This window comes from Peromyscus leucopus, chromosome 18, assembly GCF_004664715.2.
Source record: "Peromyscus leucopus breed LL Stock chromosome 18, UCI_PerLeu_2.1, whole genome shotgun sequence".
NCBI classification, from domain to species: Eukaryota; Metazoa; Chordata; class Mammalia; order Rodentia; family Cricetidae; genus Peromyscus; species Peromyscus leucopus.
In genome coordinates this window covers 20,626,915-20,651,032 of record NC_051078.1, presented here as the reverse complement: position 1 = coordinate 20,651,032, position 24,118 = coordinate 20,626,915, and the positions used below count along the sequence as shown (strand labels likewise).

Below are 24,118 nucleotides of genomic sequence, written 5' to 3'. Positions count from 1 at the left end.
CCTTTTTGAGACAATAGAGTGAGGGTCTTGTTGTGCCTAGATCACGTCCCCAAAGCCGCCATTGGAGACTTTAGGTACAGAATGCAAAAGTAAGGTGTTTTCTAAGTCTACAAGCCTCCAGGGAGGCTCTTCCAAATCTCTCACTCAGGGCAGGGAGGTTGGAAGGAGCGCTCCCCTTTCTTTGTGAGACTAGTTCTTAAAGACACAGATCATATAATTTATTTTAACCCGCCTCCCTTTTTAGTCTTTTGGTCGAATATCCTGACTGTGTTTTCCAAAGTCCCTGTAGCAGATACAGTCACCTGGGGAAAAGAGGTCTAAGTTTTTATCTACACTTACGAATCCTGGTTTAAGCTTCTCTTTGTCTGTAGAGGATAGAGTGTGGGGGGGTGTTACTGAGGTATCACAAAGGGGCAGCAGCATTAGGAAGACAGAGAACCACTGATGTAAATTCTGAGTAACTGAGACAGAGGAATTGTGCTTTTTCCTTAGAAAAGTAGATGACTCTAACATACTTGTTTAAAGAAATAAAAATGATTTTTATTATCTATCAGCACTTTTATTTTGGTTGTATTTTTCACCTTTTAGAAACCTCAATGTCAGCTCTAGCCTGGATTGTTGCAGTAAGTGGCTAATATTTATTGCTCAGGTCCATGAGGCAATATTCTAATTGAATATGAACATATTAACCCATCCCTATCATTATTAGTATTTTATATGATGGTAAGAAAATAGGGTTTAGAAATAGCTTGCCTAAAGTCATATATAGTGGCAACACAAAGAGGGGGTATTTTAGGACCTTTCTGACACTCTAACAAAGTACCAGCAACTGGGAGTTTATAAACAATTGAGACATACATTTTTGTTGGGAGTCATACCAACTGAAGCCTTTCTCAGAGGCCCCCATGAAAGGCTAAAGGGAATGTGAGTTATGTGTTTTGCAGGAGCAGACTTGGCAAGGTTTAGGCTGGGGCTGGGGCTGGAGCCTGGGCTGGTTAAACTTTTGGTTCCTGGAATCATGGCTTTCTCCCCTGGAGGGCTATGGTTATCAGTCTTAAGGCATCTGTGTCTGAAGTACCCCATGTTTTCTTTGCCAACATTGTCTAATTTAGCTCTCTGCTGACCTTGACCCTGCCTCCCCCTACAATATATATATACATACATACATACATACATACATACATACACACACACACACACACACACACACACACACACACACATATATATATATATATATATGATGAAGTACTTAATAACCTTGCTTGACATAATTCATTAGCTTGTCCATGACTCCCCGGTCTCAGCCATGTGTCTTCTTGATTTCTCATCCCTGGACCTCTCCTCTACACCTCACCATTCAGGATCCATATTCCTGTGGGTATAGGTCACATTTCACAGTTCTGGAGGGAAAGAAGTCCACGATTGTGTTGCCAGCATTGCTCTTTGCTTCCAGGATGACACCTGTTGCTGCCACTCCCACAGGGGATATCAGAATCTATGTCCTCCCATCCCCAAATGGGATGGACAGGGGACAGAAGGACAGGGGTGCCTTTACTAACCATTATATAGATTTGCTAAAGTCATTCAAGAAGACTTATGACTTATCATTCCTAATCACTGTATTACTTTATAATATTGATTGGGGATTAAGCTATAATGCAAATTTTGATGGTTATGTCAATATCAAAATTATAATTGGTAGTATTTGAACCCATATAGACTGGTTCTAAAGGTAATGCTCTTCATATTAGTCCTCTGCTATCCTAAGCTAAACCATTTCCTGTTTACTATAGGAAAGTTCTCTAGTATCTTATCCTGACATGAAAGTGTCCAATCAGCTAACTCATAATAGCTTGTATGGATTCCATGACTTTGATCATTTATAACCCTAGTCTCTACCACATACCTTCTCTGTAGGACAAGGCCTGTCCTCTCCTACACAGACCCCTCCCTCTCTGTGGCTGATGCTCTCCTCTCCATCTCTTCCTCTTTCTCATTTCCAGCTCTATCTGTATATCATTTCTTTTTCTGTCTCTTACCTTTCTCCATCCTGAAATTGGAACTACTTACTGGAAGAGTTGAGGGCTCTCACATCAAACTGTATACAAAGAGCCTCCCAACTGCGCTGGTCTCATACATCTGAATTCCCTGCAGAATCCAGGGTGGATGAACAATGTGATTCCTCCAGCCTGTATTCTAAGTGCTTATTTAGTCTTCCAGCTGAAGAACAAGGCAAAAGAAATTTAGTTCCGAGCTCAGTGAGCATGGTTTGACTCTCAGATAATTTATTTTTTTTTTTATGACAGATTCCATTTTCTGCTGCTGGCATGATTACACGGGAACACATTTGTTCACTGAGAGTACATTTGTGTCATTTGCATGGGCTAACTCAGTGGTAGCATTTAATTTTTGCAATATCATTCACTTATCAGACCAAAACCAGTACATGTTCAGAATGACTAAGTGTACTGAAATGTTATTATAAGATTCAGCCTTGAGAGGCAGAAGGAGTGCCAATCCTTAGCTCGAGATTGCCTCATTATCGTTGAAGCATGGCTCTCGCTGAGACGATTCATTTTCTGGGGGAAATTTGGGTTTGGAGAGGTGAGAATATGTGCTCTACCAGAAACGATGTATTTCAGCATTGGTTACTGCTATGGTAGAAAACTGAAATTCTTGCATAAGAAAGCTGGCTAGGAATATGCTGAGTGAGTAGGGAGTTGGATTAGGAAATCTCCTCGGGGGGGGGGGGGGCTGTCACCTTGGAGGCATAATTAGTTGCTGGAACAGTACAATCTAGGCTGAGGTCAGAGTCTTCCTGGATATGTATATGACTAGGTTAAAGTAAAGGTAAGACATATTCAAAATACTTATCAATACTGTTCCCCCTTATTTGTAAACAAAATTTGCGAGATGATTTCTATCAATTTGGGGGATAAATTTCTTCTCAACCCGGCCCTAAAAATAGCAAACTTTGGCTAATGTAATTTTAAAAATTAAAGATGATCAATCAGTCACCACCAATTCCAGAAGCCCTCACCAGTCTCTTTTTATGATAGCATCATTAATTGAACATCTAGTATGTCTAAGTCACTATCTTATAAATAGAATGCTAAGAACAAAAATTGACCAAAAAAGACAAAATACCTAGTTTTCTCCAATGTTCTTACTATCCCCGTTTTCTAATCATCTTGTTAGGGTGAAGAGGCAAACATGCTTAGGTTCTTTTTGAAAATGCCCACTAAGATTCCCTAACCACACTCCACCATCATGCTATACACAGACACAGCACAAATGATGTTTGGACTTGCTTATAGGGGGAGAAGCAGAGGCTGCCTGGCTTTCTATCTGCTTCTGATGATTGCAAAGGCTACCCAGAGCTCCTGGACTGGATCTGAACATACACACATTGAGGGGACGACTTCTGACCCTTGTGACATGCAACATGCCATGTCCTTCACACAAGGTATTCCAAAGGTGTGCTTTCTTAAAGAACATGCATGCCAGCTCATTGCTTCAGAGTTTTACAGCATGTGCTGGCTTCAAGGGTGGGCCTGCTGACTGCACAATAACATGGTAGGTAGCTTCGCATGGAGACCAGGAAAGACATGGCAGAGAGAACCCTTTTTATTGTATTTTAGATAACAATGCCATCCCCAATAACCCACAAGTCCATTAATCTAAGAATAGATGAAGCCATTGGTTAGGGCAAAGCCATGTTGAAGCTAAGATCTCTAAAGAGTCTGACTTCCAAATACTATCAGCAAGTGAATTTGGGGATTAAACTCCAAAGACATGGACATTTGGAAACATGCCAAACCCTAGAACTCGGTAACAGTCTTTCTGAGAGGACTTTAAGAGATGCAAAATGTTTGGGCTATGAGGTCCTCTGCTTTTACCACTCATCTTCAGGTTGCCTAGCACATTGTCCATTATTTTGGAGGCCAGGCTAGACTGAAAGTTCTTCATTGGTATTTTCTGTGATGAAATATCTTTTCCTTGCAGCCCCAAAGAGTTTACCCTTTGTTAGCAACAATTAGTCTTTAAACTGTGTATTAACTTGATATAAGTATAAAATACATATCAACAAACCAAACAAACATCTCATTTTGAGAGTCACAGATAATTACTAAAATCTCTTTTGAAATGCTGTTACTTTCAGATGTTACTTTCAAATGCTGTTACTTAAATGCAATGCTGTTACTTTCAGATTTTCCCAATTTGTGTTTTATACAGATTAAATGAGGCATACATTTAACTAACCACTTATCCTTTGCACAGCAATATTTGTTTTGGGATTCTATCAACTTTTCCGTAGGTTTAGATACCATATTCTAAATGAATTATTTCATAGAAAAATGTCTAAAAATTTCTTCCAATACTTACTTCATATTACTAAAGCATCATAACACACTTCAAGTTATAAGCAATATTTTTCCTATGATCTATGGTTTTCCCCCTAAATTAATACTGGTGGTATAGAACTGCTTTCAGTCTTTATTTTCAAGTTCCCCTTTTTAGCTGTGCCTTACAGATGTTGAGATCTGCAACTTGACCTTTCTTTGAAATTAATGGTCACATAGTGACTGTAGGTCTGATTCTAGCCATATCAATATTTGCTTGGCTGGAGAAATGTTTTCATCTGTTTGCACACGATCTATTTTCTAGTTCTCTGGAGGTCTTACATATCCTTTGCAATTCATTCTATGAGAAGGAAATTTCCAGAGCAGACTGCAAATCCACAGTGTCCTCTAGGAGTGAGGCGGGAGGCCACTGTCACAGTGAGGACACCAGCTGGCCACACAGAACTTTCTGCCATTATTTTCCATGCTAATGACACATAGACTGAGTCTTTCCAAGTTGACAATTAAAATAAAATTAATGCTCATTCCAATTTTGACGGTAAAATTAACTCATTTTACTTAAGTCTTAAGGCTGTTATATACTGGTGGTATTAATAATTTCATATTTCTGAGCAAATTACTCAGCATGAAAGACATCTTTTACTCAAGCTAGTTAATAAAATTCTCAGTTGATGCCAAGGAAAACAAATAGCTTGAGGGCACATCCGAATAAAGGGCTAATTGCTGTGTTGCATTCAAAGAGGAGCTACATAAAGAGTGTTCTCCATAGTCGGTCCTGTAGCTTCTACAGATAAACTACATTTCTAGTTTCAGATGTTAAAAAATAGAGATAAGGCATGGAAACGTCATAACAAAACTTGGAAGTCTAATCATATTTATAGAACTAATTTATACTAGTAAGAAAGCATACCTAGCTGGATGTTTGTTTGATACTGAAATCAACCACTGAACATCAATGAATGTATAAAGGCAAAAATGTTCATATACAGGGGAGATTCATTTCATTTTAGATGTATCTCTATGATTCTCACTAGGAGGGAGTAGGGTTCTCAGGTACAAGGTTGACTGAGAAATAATGAACATTGGCACAAAAGGTAAATAAGTCAGAGGGAAACTTCATACCAGGTAGGGAAAGTATTGCCTTAGTCTGTTTCTTCCACCATATTTTGTCGACAAGCATAGTTTAAGTGTGTTTGTAGATTTTTCTTGCAAAGTCTGATATCCACAATCTCTCAAAACCTTCCTCATTTGTATTTGTAAATGCTAAGGTGATGTTTATCTGCAGTGAAATTCTGATCTTGCTTTGGGAGCCATCCATGTCCGTATAATATCTTTGGGGATCTGTGCTGTTCATTGTTCTTAAAAAAATCTGACCCAAATAGAGTAAAATAATAATAATAATAATAATAATAATAATAATAATAATAATAGTACTGTTACTACACAAATATAGGAGTAAAGTCATATGGACTGCCTTTTGTGTCTCCATAAATACATGAGCTGATCCTAGGCTCTCACTTTGAACAAGTCAGGAGGGGAGATTTTAGTAGGTGATCACTCATGAGTGTAAAGTCATCCTCAACACTGTTAGTGTCTTTATAAAAGAGAAACTAGATAAATCCTTCACCTCCTAGTCATGTAAGGATGAAGAGAGAAGGTGTTGTCTCTGAGGGAGAAGGAACCCACCAGACACAGAAGCTGCCAGCTCATGAATCTTGGACTAGCCACCATCAAGAAGCATGAGAAATGCATTGTTGTTATATACAGAACACATAGTTCATGGTAATTTTTTTATCGTTGCCCCAAATGAAGTTAGAGAGCAAGAAATCATTGTTCTGTGACTGTTATAAAAAACAATTTACAACAGATAGAGATGGCAAAATAGAGATGATAGATGATAGATAAACAAACAATAGGTTAGATATGTGATAGATGAGATAAATAGGTTGATACACAATTTTAAGCTATTCAAAGAAAGTATAGTCACATTTATTAACTTCATGTTTAAAGTCATGGCTTTATATTACATGGTGGAAAAATATTAGAAAAGACAGATTTGGATGGTTGTTACCTAATTTTCAACTTAACAGATCTAGAATCACCTAGGAAATGGGTCTCTGGGAGTGCCTATGGAGGATTATCTTGATCCTGTTAATTGATGTGGGAAGACCTGGCCATTTTGGGTGCTATCATCCCCTGGCTGGTATCCTGAACTGTAAAAATGAGAAAGGGAACTGAGTGGCAGCATGAATTCTTGCCTCTTTATTCCTGACCAGCTGCTTCAAATTCTTACCACATTGACTTCATCATCATGATGCACTCTTCCCTTGAGATGGGAGCCATTTCTTCCTTATGTGCTCTGGTAACCCAGCAATAGGAAACAGAAGAAGGCAAGACATTATCCACATTTGTGGACAGAAAAGTGTTGCTTCTGCATAGTAGCCAAACTGTAGAGTGAAAATATAAGTATCACAGGTCTCATTGGTTCTTCAGATAGAGACAATACCCTATGAGGAGGACCCTGGGCTATGCAGTAAAGCTCTCTGAATTAAACACATTGGATACATTTCAGATGAAAGCCCCTAGTGTCTGAACTTGTGATCAGGAGTGGCTAGCACTCTGTTGTACTGTTCAGTACCCACCACCAAGCACAAAAAACTTCTTAGTGCTTGAGAGCAATACAATTCAGGAATTCAGCATTTAGTTTTCTTTTTTTTTTGTGGTAAATATTAAAGTTTAAATTCAAAACAGATAATGACTTTCAGTATGTTTGAACAATTTATTTCAATCTTTTTTTCTTGGTTTTTTTTTTTGATATCTAAATACAGGCAAAATGATTCTGATGGAAGTTTGACATCTAAATTGTAAGCATATAGTACACGAATTTTGAGGATTTTTTAAAAATTACACAAATAATAAAAGATAAAAACAGGTCAAAGATGTTATTTAAACTATTTAGTTTTATTATTCTTTGAAATACTATTTTTTGATATATTAGTATTTACTTCTATTAATGTGGTCATGAGAAATATCAAAATCGCCTACACAGCTCTTGCATTTCTCCTGAGAGTAGTGTTCTAGTCTGCGTTACATGAAGCCTCACAGGTGAACAGAGCAGATGAATTTCCTTTTGCTGTGAACCCACTGATACTCGATTTTCCTCTGACTTCTACACAGCAGTCAAACTAGAAAGTGTCGTTATAATGGCAGGAAGCTGACTGGTTCTGCATAGTTCTTGTTTTAAGCCTCCTAAGTGCAATCATAGCCAGGTTTCTGTCTAGCAATGCTCCATCACTAAGTCTCTAATCCCATCAGGAAGAGGCTAAAGAGACTACCCAGTCCGAGGACCTACAGGAAATAAATCTTTATAAATAATGTGTGACTATCCAATATCCCCCAATGGACAGTAGGATGTCTACAGATCTACTCATTTCCTATCCAATATCACCTGTGTGTGCTTATTAGCAAATGTAGTGGCTTTGTTACAAAGTGCAAAACACTTACCAGCGAGTCCACTTGTCTGGAAACTGGATAGCACACCTTAAAAGCGTTGTAAATTCTTAGTAAATGACCATTTCACTACACTCTCTAAATAGAGTTTGGTCGGGCTGTACACCTCGCTTTATGCCACATGTCCTTATGATTAACATAGGTTGAATAACAAAGCCACTACATTTTCTAATAAGCACACACAGGTGATATTGGATAGGAAATGAGTAGATCTGTAGACAGCCTACTGTCCATTGGGGGATATTGGATAGACACACATTATTAAAAAGAATGACCCCATAACATTGGCTGCAGTTTATTATCTATTACCACTTCAGGGTAAGAAATCTCATCCTGAGAACCATCACACAGAATGGCTAGAACAGAGATATTCTGGTTCATTTCATTTCAATAATTCCTCAGTTACATACTCCTTGACAAATGTTCCATTAAATGAATGCAAATATATTAGCAAAATTGAAAAAGTAGGGAGAAAACCGCAAAGGCACCATAAAGATCAGTGCTGCCCTCTCTCAGTTCTATTCCTGTCTTCTCTACTTAGTCAAGATTTTTCTTGTGGGAAGTCATCCCAAAGAGCAATTCAGTCTTCACTCCTCTTCTCTTCCCTGAGGATTTTCATTTTGGTATTTCCAGTTGCCATCTCCTTCCTTCTAGATTCTAACATTTCATTTCCAACGGCTTGCTGTATCTTCTTTGTTTAAAAAAAAAAAAAAGACCTCATATAGTTAAATTACCCTATACGTGAATAAGGCAACCAAAGAGTTAAAAAGCAGAACAAACAGAAAACTTAAAAAAGGAGGAATCCAGATCATTCCATCTAAATGGGGAAAGCATCCTGAATATAAGGCAGTAGACTGTCTTCACTAGGGAGCAAGCCCTTAGGTTATCTGCTTCTTCTAGTCACCAGTCAGCATTCTAATTAATTAGCAGTCCTTCTAATTAGCAGTCTGGCTTCTGAGGAAGCATCCCTCTCAAAGGTGGGCACTCTTCTATTTAACGCAATTGTTTAGAGGGTGGCAAGTTCAACTGATGTCTCCATACCCCAAAAATACTTTTATTCAGTGCATAATTATTAGAATGAAATACATTCTAGTCCCTGCGAGTGCAGTATCCTAAGTGGGTCTCTCTTTCTCTTACTCCACCCCACACATTCACACACCAGTTCTAGAAAAGTAGGTGATTCAGATCTTTGACCTAGTCTGAAAGACGAGGAAGGTTCATCTAAAACATTTCAAGTTTGACATGGCATTTAAGAATGTATAAAGAGTAAAAGAAAAAATATTTCCTGGAAAAAAAAGTGTTCTAACCTGGACATGATGGCACACCTCTATAATCCCAGAGACTTGGTTGAGGCAGGAGGATAGACCATGTGAATATCATTCCAATTGACACAGACAAAATGTCAAGCATGGTATGATTTGTGATTTCCTTTTTGAATAAATTAGAATACATTAAGGGATTTTCATTAATGACTTAATGAGGTTTAAGATTAATATTTATTCTACAGAATCAGTCACTCATTCTTCTACTTGACTGCCAGTGGTCCAAAAATCTTTAATTATAATCTTTTTGGTTTTGGTTTACCTACATTTTCTAAAAGTATGTACTAGGAAAGAATCTTTCAGGGTCTTCTAAAATTTTCAGCATTTCTTCTAAAAATTTCTGATTATGGTAGAACACTGGCACACGCTCACACAGCTATACTGTCTAGAAAGTTATTGTCCTTGGTTCAATAATTGTGTTTAGATTCTATGTTGGACTACTGCTATTTGGAACAGAGCCAAAATAGTGAGCATGATGAAGAAGGAAGTTGAGGGATGGGCAATGTCAAAAAAAAAAAAAAAAAGTGAGGAACAGTAGCTATTTTGGTTAATACAAGAGATGAGGGAGAAGGTCCCATTTTGTAAATGTCTTCAGACTTCTACAGTAGTGCTCTCATACAGAAGTATACCTGTCAAGTAAGCTACACACGGGCATGATACTTTGTTTTCAATACACCAGCAGCCGAATTAAAAGATACAGGTGAATTCTAGCACTATAGTTAATATACTGACAAGAATACCATTTCTAGCATGCAGTCATCACTAAAATTACCCAGAAAATGGATACTTCATGTGCAAGGAAGATCTTAAGGATGATTTATCCACATAACTTTTGCTGGGGGCAGAGGGATTGGGATGCATCACATTGCATCTGATTCCAGAAGAAGCCTGACATATGGTAGGCATATAATAAGTGTTCATCGAATAATAATAATAGCTAACACTTGGGTAGAATTTGAGATGAGCCAGCTACTTTTCTCAGAGTTATCTGCATTTAAAAATACCTGGTTTTCAAAAGAGTCTGATGAGTAAATATGTAATAATATAATTTTATAGATGAGCAATTGAACAAGATCATTTTTTTTTAAAAATATTTATTTAGTGTTTATGTGTATGTGCCTGTGTGAGATGTGTAGTGGGTGTGAGCACCTACATAGGCTATAGATCATCAGATCCCTAAGAGCTAGAATTATGGGTAGTTGTGAGCCTACTGTTCTGGGTGCTGGGAACAACTGTGATCCATACTAAGTAATCACTGAGCCCTGTCTTCAGACCCCAACAAGATAGACTGTTAGCAGCAGTCTTTATATTGCACTGAGTATACTTACAGATTGAAGCCCAAGAATATTTTTATTATTGATGTTTTTAACTTATGATAATGCTAATACAGCAATAAATAACTATTGAATGGAAAGTACTGTTTAGAGCACTTTAAGGCCTATTCCTCAGTACTCCTAACAAGTTTTATGAATGAAAACTATCACTAACTTCATTTTATACATGGTAAAACTAAGTTTAAGATATATTCTTAAAAATGTATTGGAATGGGGGTGTAGTTCATTAGTATATCCTGTGCTCACAGTACACAATTTCCTGTGTTCTGTTTCTAGCACCCCAAACCGAGAAACTATTCTAAAAATAACTTTTACACATATTGCTTTTAGGAATATTGAAAATAGGGCAATGACTATTTCACATTGCTTTTGGGGTCAATAGGAGGGCTAGACACTGCTGTAGTGGGTAGCCATTCCAGCTTTGATCTGGAAGTTCCAACCCCCATTGATGCCAAGAGAGGACCCTGAAGACCCGAGATCCGGATGCGCCAGCTCTTTTGGTTCCTGAACCCAGGACGCTGGAGGCAGATCGAGCAGAGTTCTCTAGAGAATACTGCCTGACTGCGCTATACTTTTCCCAGACCCTGTTACCTATCCCTTCACTTGTAAGTTACCCCACAAAATAAACCTCCCTTTTAACAACGTGGAGTGGCCTTAATAATTTCACCAATACACAGTTTCACATACTAAATAACCCTTGATTTTCACAGTGACCTCTGAGAGGTGGGTACTTTTCTCATCATTTTATAGTGAGAAAGTACAGAAAGCAGAGGCTTGCAGAATTTCGGGAGACACACCAGAAGGGTGATGTTGGGGTTCCGACTTGTGTAGTCTGATGTTTCATTTGAAGGTCATACTCAGGTTTTGTTGTCTTCCTCTCAGGAAACAACAACATTAAATCCAGTGCCTCCCACTTGTTAGGTAAGTGCTCTACTACTGAGATATGCTGCCACCCCTAGGCACTGAATTAATTCATAAATAATCCGAATAAGAAGAACTATAGACGTTTCCTGTAGCTCCCAACTGACTCTAGAAATAAAGACACCAATTATAATTCAATATGGATAAGTAATGTAAATACTTTATCCGTTAGAATTAAAAACCAGAACACCAAATATACATCCTGATACTAGGATTCAAGAAATGTCCAAACTATTTTGAAATAAATTACAATTTTAAAGGAAGTTTGTATTTTATGAACTCCTTCTGCCACTCAGTCTTTGTCTCTTCCTCCCTCCCACTCTTTTTACACACACACACACACACACACACACACTCAGAGAGAGAGAGAGAGAGAGAGAGAGAGAGAGCGCACACACGTACAATTACTTTTGCTTTAAAATCATCATTAGGACTAAAAGCTCAAAAGAGAATTTGATGGAATAAAAACAATGAAACACATAATGAGTTGATTTAACTCAGTGAATATTGACATTTTATTTTTTATATTGATTTGTATTTGTCATCCAGGCATGTTTGAATACCACTCAGAATTTTCAAAAATATTCACTGAATAAATAACTTTCATTTTAGGAGCTACATATATACTGCATGTGGTTCATTTATTTACTTCGATGCTTCAGAGCCCTTTCTATGGTGCTTATAAAATATAAATTCGCACAGATCCCTAATGATGACATATTAATAGTGAAGCAGCATTTTAAAGCTTGTCATGTCCCTACACGTAATAATTCAAGATTTCCCCATACATAGACACCACACCTTGTTGTCAATAAATAATTCCACTTTAATGGCAAAGTAATAATTTAGACAGATACAGGGTGCACATTTGCAAAAAAATATATGCAAGCTGGTTTACAAGCTAAAGGGACAATAAACCAATAGAAAATACATCATCCAGTTAGGTCCATTGACACCAAGTACTTATTGTAGGGGCTTTACAAAGACTACAAAATTTCTCAGGTGATTTTTTTTCACTGCTTCTGCCTATTTACATGATATGTTACATCCAAAAATGTACAAAATATAAAATGTATACAGACAAATGTTTCACAAGCTAGTTTACGTTGTAAACTAGGCGTACCTACTGGGATGTATTGCAGGAAGTTCTGTTGATGCTCATGTGTGTGGACTGTGTTTCTCGAAATGGCAGGGGAAGATTAGCAATTTTCCTTAGATGACTTATCATACAAGGGCAACTAGTCACTCATCCAGCTACATGTATCAATGTTGCACAACAGATTTGATCCACGGTTGAGGCTCCAAAGTCAGGGTGACAATTCTGTGTGCATAAACTCAGTCTGATTTCCCTCAGGGCAATAGCACCGAATAAGGACCTATATATATACTTAGTGACACTCTGAAATCTGCACAGATATCTTGGTGTTGTTAATTTTGTTCTAGAGAAACCAACCCATAGATGGTCACAGAGGGTAGCACCAATAACATGTCCCAAAAGGCGTACAGAGCTACATCTACACCATGGCATAGACCTTAGGTTTCATCAACTTTGAATCTGTCCTCTGTGGGTAATATAACTCTGCCAGTGACTGATGAGCATTCACGCACTGTCTTTATAGCCTGCCACAAGAGATGTATTTTCAGACAGTTACTCATCCAAAAATGTACTGGCCTTGTGTACAGTTCGGAAGCATGCTCACTCTACCACAGATAGCTCCTGCATTGTCACAACGACTTGTAAGTACAGGACAAACACACCAGATAATAACAGCTTCGAGGGGTTGCATTCTGTATTTGTTTGCAACATACAGGAAATCTCAGCAAGTGGAACACACCTCTTAACACCAACAGGATAAAATACAGTTTTGTTTGTGTCCGTTTTGATTTTGTGCAAGTTTGAAAAAAAAAATCATTATTTACAATACCTACCCAGTAGACTGTGCAAATCTAACCTTCTTGTACAGTACACGTACTTCCTCTTCCACAGTGACTGACTGCATCAGTATTCTTTAATGCTGAATGTCTCATGTTCAATAATAGCAATCAAAAACAACATGCGTCCAAACTAACATTTTTTTTTTCTTTGAAAGATAAAGACGAGGGAAGGAAAGCCAAATAGTTGTGCTCATGCTGAATCCAGGGCTTGTAGTTCACCTGGACCCGAATTAGAAATCTCCTACCTTCTGAAATGCTTCCAGTTAGAACTGGGTGGAATGAAGCCACATGTCTCTGCTTTTAAGTGATGGTCACAGAGGGGTTCTATGGTTCTCAGATTATTTGCAGGATAGGCAAAGAAATCTCTTTATTCATAAGATAAAAATACTGTTCTTTCCCCTATCCATTTCTTCAATAAAGCGAAAATAAAAAAAAATGATATGTAGAAATGAGGCTGCTGTGTTAACTGGTGTGTTGCTTGGTTGTAAATGAAGAGACAGTGGAAATAACCAATGGTTTAGGATTGAAACCAACTGTTAAACTGTTGGAGAAATCTGTTTTAAGGCAGTGAGACAGCACCATAGAAAAATGTTCCTTCTTTCACTGAAAAGGCGCAAACAAATAAAGCCCTAAAAAAGCCTTTTGTCAGTGTTGACTAATAATTAGTATAAAACTCTGGTTCAGGGAGTGGGCAGGTGGTTTGAAAAGACCACTGTGGGTAAAAACAACCTTATAAAACCCATGACTCATACACTAAGAGGAGAGCAGCTCGCTTGGGAAGAGCGCAGCGGTTAGAAGGAAGCTGGCCCTTCCCATTCGCCGCCGCCACCACAGTAGTGTTTTTTTCTGGTGGTTGCACAATCCCCTTTGTGCTTCTGGAGAGGACTGGCCTCTTCCATTCATTCTGCCATGGAGTGAACACACACCACAAACACTACCGGAGCCCTGTCACCAGCACCATGCGGCACAAAGGCAGTGGCGTGGATCAGAAGAATGGACCCTGCCTGAGGAGGGCAGCCCCTCAGAGGAAACAAAAGAAAGGCACAAAAAAAGAAAGGAAAAGGAAAAAAAAGTAAGTCCTGCATTGTAAACTTTGAAAGAGGAAGAAACTAAAGTCCAGCCTGCTATCCCGTGTGCAATCAATCTACTCAGATGCCCTGTCCTTAGGGTCCTTTCCAGTTGTGCTATGGAGCCCTTGCTCACTTCATGGTTATAAAAATGCCTAGGAATAGAATAAACTAAGTTCCCATTTCAATTTAGCATCCTGGCCATTGCAACTTAATTCTGCTGCCTCCTTGGAGGCCACACGACTCTAGACTCTGGGTCAGGGCCCTGACAGGGGACTTTTCATACTGGCAGTGGTTTAGTGGCAATACCTGTCTTTTAAAACACCTTTTAAAAGCATCGTCCTTCGCCTAACTCTTTCCACCCTTCAGAGGGTGGATTCAAGAGATGAATCCAAAATGTCTTCATGGTGGTGGATGCTATCGCTGTCACAGCTTTGTGTGCCCGAGTAGTTGGCTGCTTCCTGGAGTTTCATTAGCATATTCATCTGAAGAAAGAGAAAGAGACATCCTTGTGAGCAACTATGCACTGAGTCAGCCAGCCCCAGAATGAGCAGGGCCCTGAGCCATCTCAGAGAACTGACTTTTCTCATCTCATCCAAATGAAATGCAGACAACAGTTATGGGTTTTTGCTCACCGACCGACCTGGCTCCTGAATTGTTTCTCTCAAATATGACTACAGCTCTAAACCAGAAGAACAAAAAAAAAAAAAAAAAAAAAAAAAAAAAAAAAAAAAAAAAAAGAAAAAAGAAAAAAAATAGGGCCGCAAGATGACTCTTTTATTTAGGGATGTGAATGAATACTGTTTCAGCAGGGAAACTGAACAGGAAGCTATCACAGCTGGACATCTGGGTTGGTTGCAGGAGAGCAAGCCAAGCTTCCCAGCTTTTTGGCTGGGAGAAGCAGAGAGCATTGAATGGCAAGTGAAAGTCATGAATGCTCACACACACACACACACACACACACACGCACACGCACACGCACACGCACACACGCATGCACACAGACACACACGCACACACACATGCATGCACACAGACACACACGCACACACACATGCATGCACACAGACACACACGCACACACACATGCATGCACACAGACACACACGCACACACAGGCTTGCAAGCACTATCCCTTGAGAGAGAAGCAGGGGACAGAGTGGAATGAAGCCAGCTGCTGCGCACAGCACACCATCTGTTGATCAGGAGCTGACCTCGAGAGGGGGTAACTGGAGGAAGCGGACCATGAGCATTTGAAGAAGGAGAAGGAAAGAATCACTGTCAAGTGTTTGCTGTCACTGAGGCGCTGCCTGAAATATGATTGATATGTCACTGGGAACAAAAGCCACCTTCTGGAACAATAGCAGCCCTCTCAAGCTTCTCAACTTCATAGGAGAATGGTAGTGTTTGTTCCAGTAGAGAAAGGACTTGTGCATGAGAGGACCTGGGGAGAAAGACAGCTTGCCAATGTATTATGAAATAAAAGGCTTGGATTTCAATAGATCTGCAGTTCCACTATTAGAGATGGGAGCTAGGAAAAAAAAAAGAATGTTTAAAAGCAGACTGGGAAAATCGATGGCTCAACAATTTCCAAAGGCACAGGGTAATTGGCGCCTGTCTTCGTGAGGGTCAGGGACTTGTTTTCTTATTGAGGGTTTCTTACAGTACAATCAACTTTATATTGCGTAGTGCCAAATACTAACTACAGTACTTTCTGCAACAATCAAAGTTGTCCTTTATCTTTCAACTCAGAGAAATAGAGCAGGGATATCTAAAACAAGATTTCTTGGTCTCCAGTCAGGCTATGAATATTTGTATGCCAATATGGCTGTGGTTATAGAGTACTTTGAAATCTTGTTGATAATTTCCAGGGTGTTTTTCAATAGCATTTCAGCCTTAACTACCATAATGTACATAAGAAAATGAGATCAAAGTAGTTCCTGATAATGCCTGAAACCTAAGCATTTGACCGAATCTGGTTTATAAAAGAGAATTGTTCCTGAGCACCCTCCTGACTTAAAAGGAGAAAATGCAATATCCTTTGACCCCAGTGGGCACAAGGCACACATGTGCTACACACACACACACATACACACACACATACACACACACAGGCAAAATACTCATATACATAAAATAAAATACATAAAAGGAAATGATGCTATATAGTAGGTTCAGTTAGCATCAGCTCCCAATCTCAGATCTGTAATAAACACATACAGTGGGATTCACTCTGCTTATGGCAGTGTTTTTATACATTACTATCAAAGGACATTATATATTATAAAAAGAAAATAAGTTTACATATGACTCAGTTACCGTTGTGATCAAGCCAGATTCTCTGCACATCGTTTTCTCCTAGTCTCCCCTGCATCCTTCCTATACTCCAAGATAATGCCTATTATTTGAACATGTTCTTCCATTTATCTCACTCAGGAGCTGAAGCTCTGCCATTCACCCCAGCTCCATGCTCTGTCCTCCACTCTGTTACTAGAATGATCTTCAGCAACTACAAATCTAAACCGATAAACACTAGTGAAAAAATACCCACTGACGCTCCACCGTCCATGTGATAAAGTTTTAACTACCCATAAAAATAAAATGGCTCAATGAAATCTAACAGCTGGAAAAGTCTATAGTTTTAACTCTTCTGACCAACTGGTATTTGGCCTCTAACTCTTAATTTTCACTGTGCTGTTTGGCAGTGTTTTGTGTGATACTTCCTTGATTTGAGAGGCTCTGCATTCAACCACATGAAAAACTCCAATGCTTGTATCAACTCTCAGCTCAACCATCCCATCTGTGAAGTCCCTTAACAGACTGATAATTTTGCCCTCCAACTCTCCTGCATCTTATGTCATTTATGCACACATCTTGCATCACTCCTGGACTATGTCCTTTTAAGACCATAAATGATGATACCTACCATGATCACCAGATCTTCACATTCAGCACACATGTGCCAACATTAAACATATTGGTGATGCATGTTTCTTTCATTTTTAAAATAATGTGCAGTGTACCAGAACATTCATTTATCCTTGTTCAGATTCAGAACCAGGCTCCTGACAATAATAATTTCCCTACTAGGATTTCTAATTTAGGTTAGATTGCAATACATTTTTGCTTTCCATTGGTGATTATACAAATATACAGAAACAAATATACAGAAACAGCCTATCCATGTTATATGGATATATACAGAATATATCTGACCCAAGGTTTAGTTTTAGATGGTACATTCTGTCACCGAGCATGCAATTCCTTCTTGAGGTTCTCACTAGTAGAATACTGTAAGCGCACAAAGTAGATACACTAAAAAGTGGTCTTTATTCCCAGTCACAATATGTACTTAATACTCTCATAATAGTCACACATTGGAGTTCTATACACTTACTTAATCTACTGTAGTGCTTCTAAAACTAAAATTATATGCACTAGCACACCGAGGAAAGTAGAAAGACTACCTCCTTTTTCATTGCCACAGAGATGGCTCAGCGGTTTAGGGCACTGATGACTCTTCCAGAGGACCCGGGTTCAGTTCCCAGCATCCACATGTCAGCTATTGAACTATCTGTAACTTTAGTTCCAGGAGATCTGGAACCCTCTCACAGACATAAAAATATCAGTGTACACACAAATAAATAAATCTTATAAACAAAAGAGTGTATCCTTCCCCACTGAAAGCAACAGAAGACTAACTGTGCGTTTAATATGGTTAGTTGATACACAGTAAATAGGTTTTGTTCTGTGTACATTTAATTATATTTTATGGGTAAACTTCAGTTTTCTCTTAAATATCCAGGGGATTGTCATGACAACTAAAATATTGATTATTTAAATATCAACACAATTTAATGTATAATCAGAAAAAATTATAGTTATACAGTTTGAACCAGTTTCAGGGATATATATGTATATTTGACAAATAAGTTGGGTTTTGTTTTTGTTTATTTGTTCATTTGTTTTTTTAGAATTTCAACCAGGGACATTGTGCTGAAGGTAACATTTTGAATGATGCCCCCTATCAGGCTGATTTCATCGATAACCCACAGTCTTGGATACTGACAGCTAAATGCTAATGACCACACCCTGACATCAAGGTAACACAAGCATAATCGGATGCGCTCACCAAGGGGTCCCCTTCTGTGTCCGTCTGGGGAACGCGCTTTGACGCTGTGGCTTCCTTCGCAGACGTACAGCCCTCGTACCCAACATCTTCCGGCCGCACCTGGAGCAGGGCCGGACCCTCCTGAGGCAGGGATACAGGATTCCACGGGTACGTCTCAAGGACCCACTTGGACGGATCTGCCCACGGTGCCCGTTTCCCGTACATCTGAAAGTTTACCACATACAAATGTCATCGCTATTAGGTGGGGGGGCAAAAAGCGTGACTGCTAATCAGGTGGTTATTTTCACATTCAGTTCCTGTGGGTCTTTCCAGGCGGATTTGCCAGATTTTAAACACATTTGCATCTACACAGCTCACTTAAAACCTCAAAATTCTACAACCTAGAAGGGAGCGACTAAGGTGGGAGAAAGCATGGAGGAGGTTTATTATAAGGAAAGAGAGACATTCTTGTACACGTTTGCTTTGACTAGTAACTTGACAAACCCAGGGCAAAGAAACAAACAAGAAGTCCTCGAGGCTGATTAAAAAAAAAAAAAAAAAAATCTGCTTTTACAATAATGGGAGTTCTCTAACAAAACGTACTTTGGAAAGAAAAGAATGAGAGCAGTTTTTTGTCCATTCGCCATACTCCCGATAACCATTTCCCTCCAGCAGTCTCACCCCCTCAAAACTTCATCGCTTCCCTTTGGAAGACTTCTGATACATTTATAAATAAGAATACCAAGAAGGGGCTGGAGGCATGGCTCAGCAGTTAAGAGCACAGGCTTTTCCAGAGGTCCTGAGTTCAATCTCCAGCAACCACATGGTGGCTCACAACCATCTATAATGAGATCTGGCGCCCTCTTCTGACTTGCAGGCACACGTGTATACATAACAAATAAGTAATTTTTTTTTTTTATAAAAAGGAAAAAAATGGAAACACACTATGAAATCTGTCAGAATCTATGGGAAAACTTTGAGCACAATAAGAAAGAGACACAGGAGACGGGGAGAAAGTCATGTTAGTCGAATACAGGGTAGAAAATAATCTAGGAGTTTCTATGTCAGAAGCAAAGGCTGAAGAAAGATGGCGTGGGGAGGAAACAGAGACTGGTGAAATTTTGTAAACAAGGGGTAAGGCTGAGAGAACATGGACAAAAATTCACACTTAGGAGGAGGCAAGAGTGTGCTTTCTTGTCCCTTGTGACCTGTGCCACCAAGGACTGTTCTGGTCACCAGGGGCTCCAGTGACATGACCTCAGAAGACAGCCTGTGGTTTGTCCAGTAATGACGGGTGCTTTTAGTGGTTCAGGGAGACAAAAGAAAAATACAGGTATTGTGAGTACAAGTCCACGGGATACTTTTAGGTTTCTCCAGAAATGATACTAAAATTTGAATCCGTGATAATATAAAAATTACCTAGGTCCCAATATTCCTTTTGGAGGCAGGGACAGAGGCAGAAATCTGAAGATTACTTGTTTTGCATTGTGATTAAAAAAAGAAAAAAGTAGCTCTCTTGTCAGGTGGTGGTGGCAAATGTCTTTAGTCCCAACACTGAGGAGGCAGAGGAGGCAGATCTCTGTGAGTCAAGGCCAGCCTGGTCTATAGAGTGAGATCCAGGACAGGCACCAAAACTACACAGAGAAACCCTGTCTCAAAACAAACAAACAAACAAACAAAAAAACAAAAACAAAACAAAAAAAACCAAAAAAAACCATCTGATTGTTTTGTCGCAGCTAAAATCTACTTAATATATGGTAAAAAAAAAAATTACACATATGGGTACAACTAATTAAAAGGAAAATGTACAATTCTTTTTTGGGGAGGGGTTCAAGACAGGATTTCTCTGTGTGGCCCTGGCTGTCCTCAAATTCACTCTGTAGCCCAGACTGGCCTAGAACTCAGAGATCCATCAGCCTCTGCTTCCCAAGTACTGGGATTAAAGTCATGTGCCACTAATGCCTGGCAATGTACAATCTTAAAAAGTTTGTGCTTAGGGGTTTGAAGAATGGTTCAGTGGTTAAGAGCACTGGTTACTTTTCCAGAGGAACCATGTTTGATTCCTAGCAATGACATGACAACTTAGAATATTCCTTTACTCTAGGTCTAGGGTAACTGATACCTTCTTCCGGCCTCCAAAGGCACAAGTCATGTATGTGGTGCACATACTTACATCCAGGCAAAATATTCATCACATAAAATAAAAATGAGTAAATCTAAAAGAAGAAAAAAATTGCAAGTATAGAATTGACCTAAAAAGACTTGAGTGTATATAAAGAACAGATGACGGCCATTTTAAAGAACCAGCTAGGACAGCAAGAGTATGGAAAACCAACAAAAAAAATGTGAATATTGTAAGAGGAGAAATTTAAACACACAGAAAGAGCTGATTTGGTCGCTGACATTTCAAGAACGGTAGAATCACCAGCAGAAAAACTCAGATTGCGTGTGTCAGCAGCACCCTTTCCAATCAGAACATGTGTCCCTGAGCATCCTCCAGATGGTCCTCAGAAAAGTACCAGCCTTCATCCAAAAATGACTTTACTTTTCCGTTCCTCCAAACTGAGAGACCCAGAATTATTTCTTCACTTCTTCTGAGATCAGGTCCCTTGACATGATTAGATCCAGTGATATGACTTATGACCTTTTCTGCCCTACAGGTCACAGATGGGGTCCTCCAAGACTCCCATTATCTAAATTCTTTCGGATAGTAAAGGTTTCAACTTCAACAAGAACTTTCCATCTATTAAAAGTGTACTCTTTTCACCTATTTCATGTGCTGGCTCCCAGCTTGATCCACTATACCTATAAGGTAACTTAATGCTTTTCACACTAACCTAGTACAAATTCTCAGGAGCCACAGCAAGAAACTTGAGGTATATAACTTTTGTTTGAGAGATTATGATTACTTCAACGATTATGACTCTCACCCAAATGGAAGCTTTACACAATTATAATGGTCAAGGAAGAGTTTAACAAATATTATTTACTATAATAAAAAACCCCCATGTATCTCCAAAAATAGACTTCTAGGAAGTTAAGCAGTTTATATATCACCACTTTGGGGCTCATAAGGCTTCTGTTACTTTTTATTTGTTAGCAAGCACATATGAAATATCAGTCTACATATAAGGATTAGGATAATAGTTTATTAATATGGAAACTGTATCTGGAGGAAAAATAAATTCACCTAAATGTTAATTTTAAAACAAAACTTCTCTAATATAAATGAGTTTTCATAAATGAAAATATGATTTTTTTTGAATAAATGAAATTTGAGAGACCAGCTTACATTGTAGGCAGCATCATGGTTTTTGAAAATTCATGAAATGCAAAATGTCTGAACTAAAGCTGCTGTGGGGTAATCCTTTTCTACACTATGAATATGTATTACTCTCATTTGCTAATAAACAGCTGATTGGTCGATAGCTGAGCAGGAAGAGATTGAGCTGGAGAGCCAGACTAGGAGAATTCTGGGAAGAGGAAGGGCAGAGTCAGAGAGTCACCTACAAGTGCAGAGAAGCAAGACGAGAATGCCGTATTGAGAAAAGGTACCAAGCTAAACATAGATATGAATTATGGGTTAATTTAAGTATAAGGGCTAGTTAGTAATAAGCCAGAGCTATTGGCTGAGCATTTATAATTAATATAAGCCTTTGTGTGGTAATTTGGGAAGCGGCTGCCAGGTATATGGAAACATGTGGTCGGGACAGGAAACATCTGATTACATAAAGCTATGTCTTTTTCTTTGGATCCACTTACTAGTCTGTGTCTTAAGATGTGTAACTGTGTAATTAAATATCTGTTTAGTAAGAACACTTTCAATACCCATTACAACAATCTTAGTCTTCAGTGAATAGTGTTGGGTGAGCTCTTTTGGTGAAGACGTACACAACAGCCTTGTGATAACAGACATACTACTGAACATTTGTTACTCTTTACTTACTTTAGTTTTCTGCATAAATAGCCAAATAAATGAATGCTTTTGTTTTTTATAAGAATGAAGGTCTGGCTTCCTTTTGGCTTCATTTTTTTTCTAAACAGTAATACAAGTCAAATACTCTACCTGAAGGCCTTCCCTCACTGCCTCCAGAACATAAGGTACCAAGGAATAATTCCAGAGGTCCATGAACCACACCCTAGAACCTTCTACATCCATGGGGCAAGGAAGGAAAAGCCGTGGACCTGAGAAGATACAAGTAATAAAATGTTTCAGAAACATCATATTTACCAATCCAAACGCATGTTTAGAGATGTTTTGAAGAAATATAACACACATTCCTAGAAAATTCTAATGTTGGTTGGCCCAATAATTATGAAAACATGTTCATGAAAGGTTGAGTCTCCAGGCCTCGTTTTTCCTAAGAATGAAACATTAATAGAAGGCAAAACACAGAGTGAAGAGAAATAGTGAAGTTTATGATCCAGTCCTGTTTTACAAACAATGTAAAGTTCAGTTCCGAGGAGATGAATTGTCAATTACAAAATGCTATCATTTGCAGAATTTGGAATCAGTCTAGACACTCTGAGCTGAAGACAGAAATAATGCCTGCAGCTGAGGATTTCTGATGATTGACAGCAGTGGGAAATGTACTTCTGCCCATGAAACTTAAGAAGGAATGGAAAAACAAATACCATTGTGCCCTCGAAAGAGGGTAATTCGGTTTTATCTTTTGAAAAAAATGTGAAACACAAAACTTATTTATAAGAAGTCCATTATTTTTAAATAAAGTCTTCTCTCACAGCCACATCTGCATGAGCTAATAGATAAAATATGCGAGTTATTCTTACTAGCATAAAAAATTACTCTGAGTACTTTTTCTTGGGACTGGTATTCTGATTTTTGGATACTTTCCTATTTCAAACTTAATTTTACTCTCCATAATTGTCAGATACAATGAAGTAATTGTAGACATAACACTCAGAGAAAGACAGCTTTAGAAAGGAAAAGAATCCCTTAATCTTTGGGAGCTTTGAAAAGCCTAGCTTTCCTTGTTATTTAACCATCCAATCTGGTCACCTTTACACAGTGCTTTTAGCACCTGGAAAATGGAATATTTTAACTTTGGAACTCACCGATAGTGACATCAGAAGAGCTATGTGTTTCCAAAAAACTGTTGAGATGATGCCATGTCTTTGGAATCCAATCTATGATTTTCACTAGGTCGTTATTGCGTATGTTCCTTTCAATTTCCATCTCTATCAGTTTCCTTCGAAGATACCTCCCTAAGAAGCCTTTCACTGGTTCTGTGTGGTTTGAACACAATACCCATCTACAAAAAATAAAAGAAAAAAAATCAGATGCCCTTTTGTAAAACTTAAAATTTATTTCCATAGTAATTTTCATTGCAATATAAAGCACTAATGTTCTCATATTAATTAATGGCCTCAGTTAGATGCCATAAGTGTTTAGAAAATCTATTATCATTAGTTATAATATGGTGAATTTTATTTCCTAGCTTCCACAAAGCTTATGTTCTGAGAGTGAGTGGGTGCCTACATGCTGAGAGGGCTTCTGTGGGAGAATTGTAGATCCTGAAATAGGAGCTCT

At 38.5% G+C, this 24,118-nt stretch overlaps 1 protein-coding gene across 8 annotated transcripts in view; it reads right to left on the bottom strand.

The window, feature by feature from the left end:
* Nucleotides 1-12,259: 12,259 nt before the first annotated feature.
* Nav3 (neuron navigator 3) overlaps nt 12,260-24,118 on the bottom strand; it is a 767,863-nt gene continuing 756,004 nt past the window's right edge. For all 8 annotated transcript variants that reach the window (XM_028873085.2, XM_028873083.2, XM_028873084.2 and 5 more), the window contains 4 exons: nt 23,644-23,840; nt 22,634-22,752; nt 18,589-18,792; nt 12,260-14,941 (listed from right to left, as the gene is read on the bottom strand). In XM_028873085.2, coding sequence (XP_028728918.1) covers nt 14,822-14,941; nt 18,589-18,792; nt 22,634-22,752; nt 23,644-23,840 — 640 coding nt within the window. In that variant the 3' untranslated portion in view covers nt 12,260-14,821. The remainder of the gene's footprint in view (nt 14,942-18,588; nt 18,793-22,633; nt 22,753-23,643; nt 23,841-24,118) is intronic.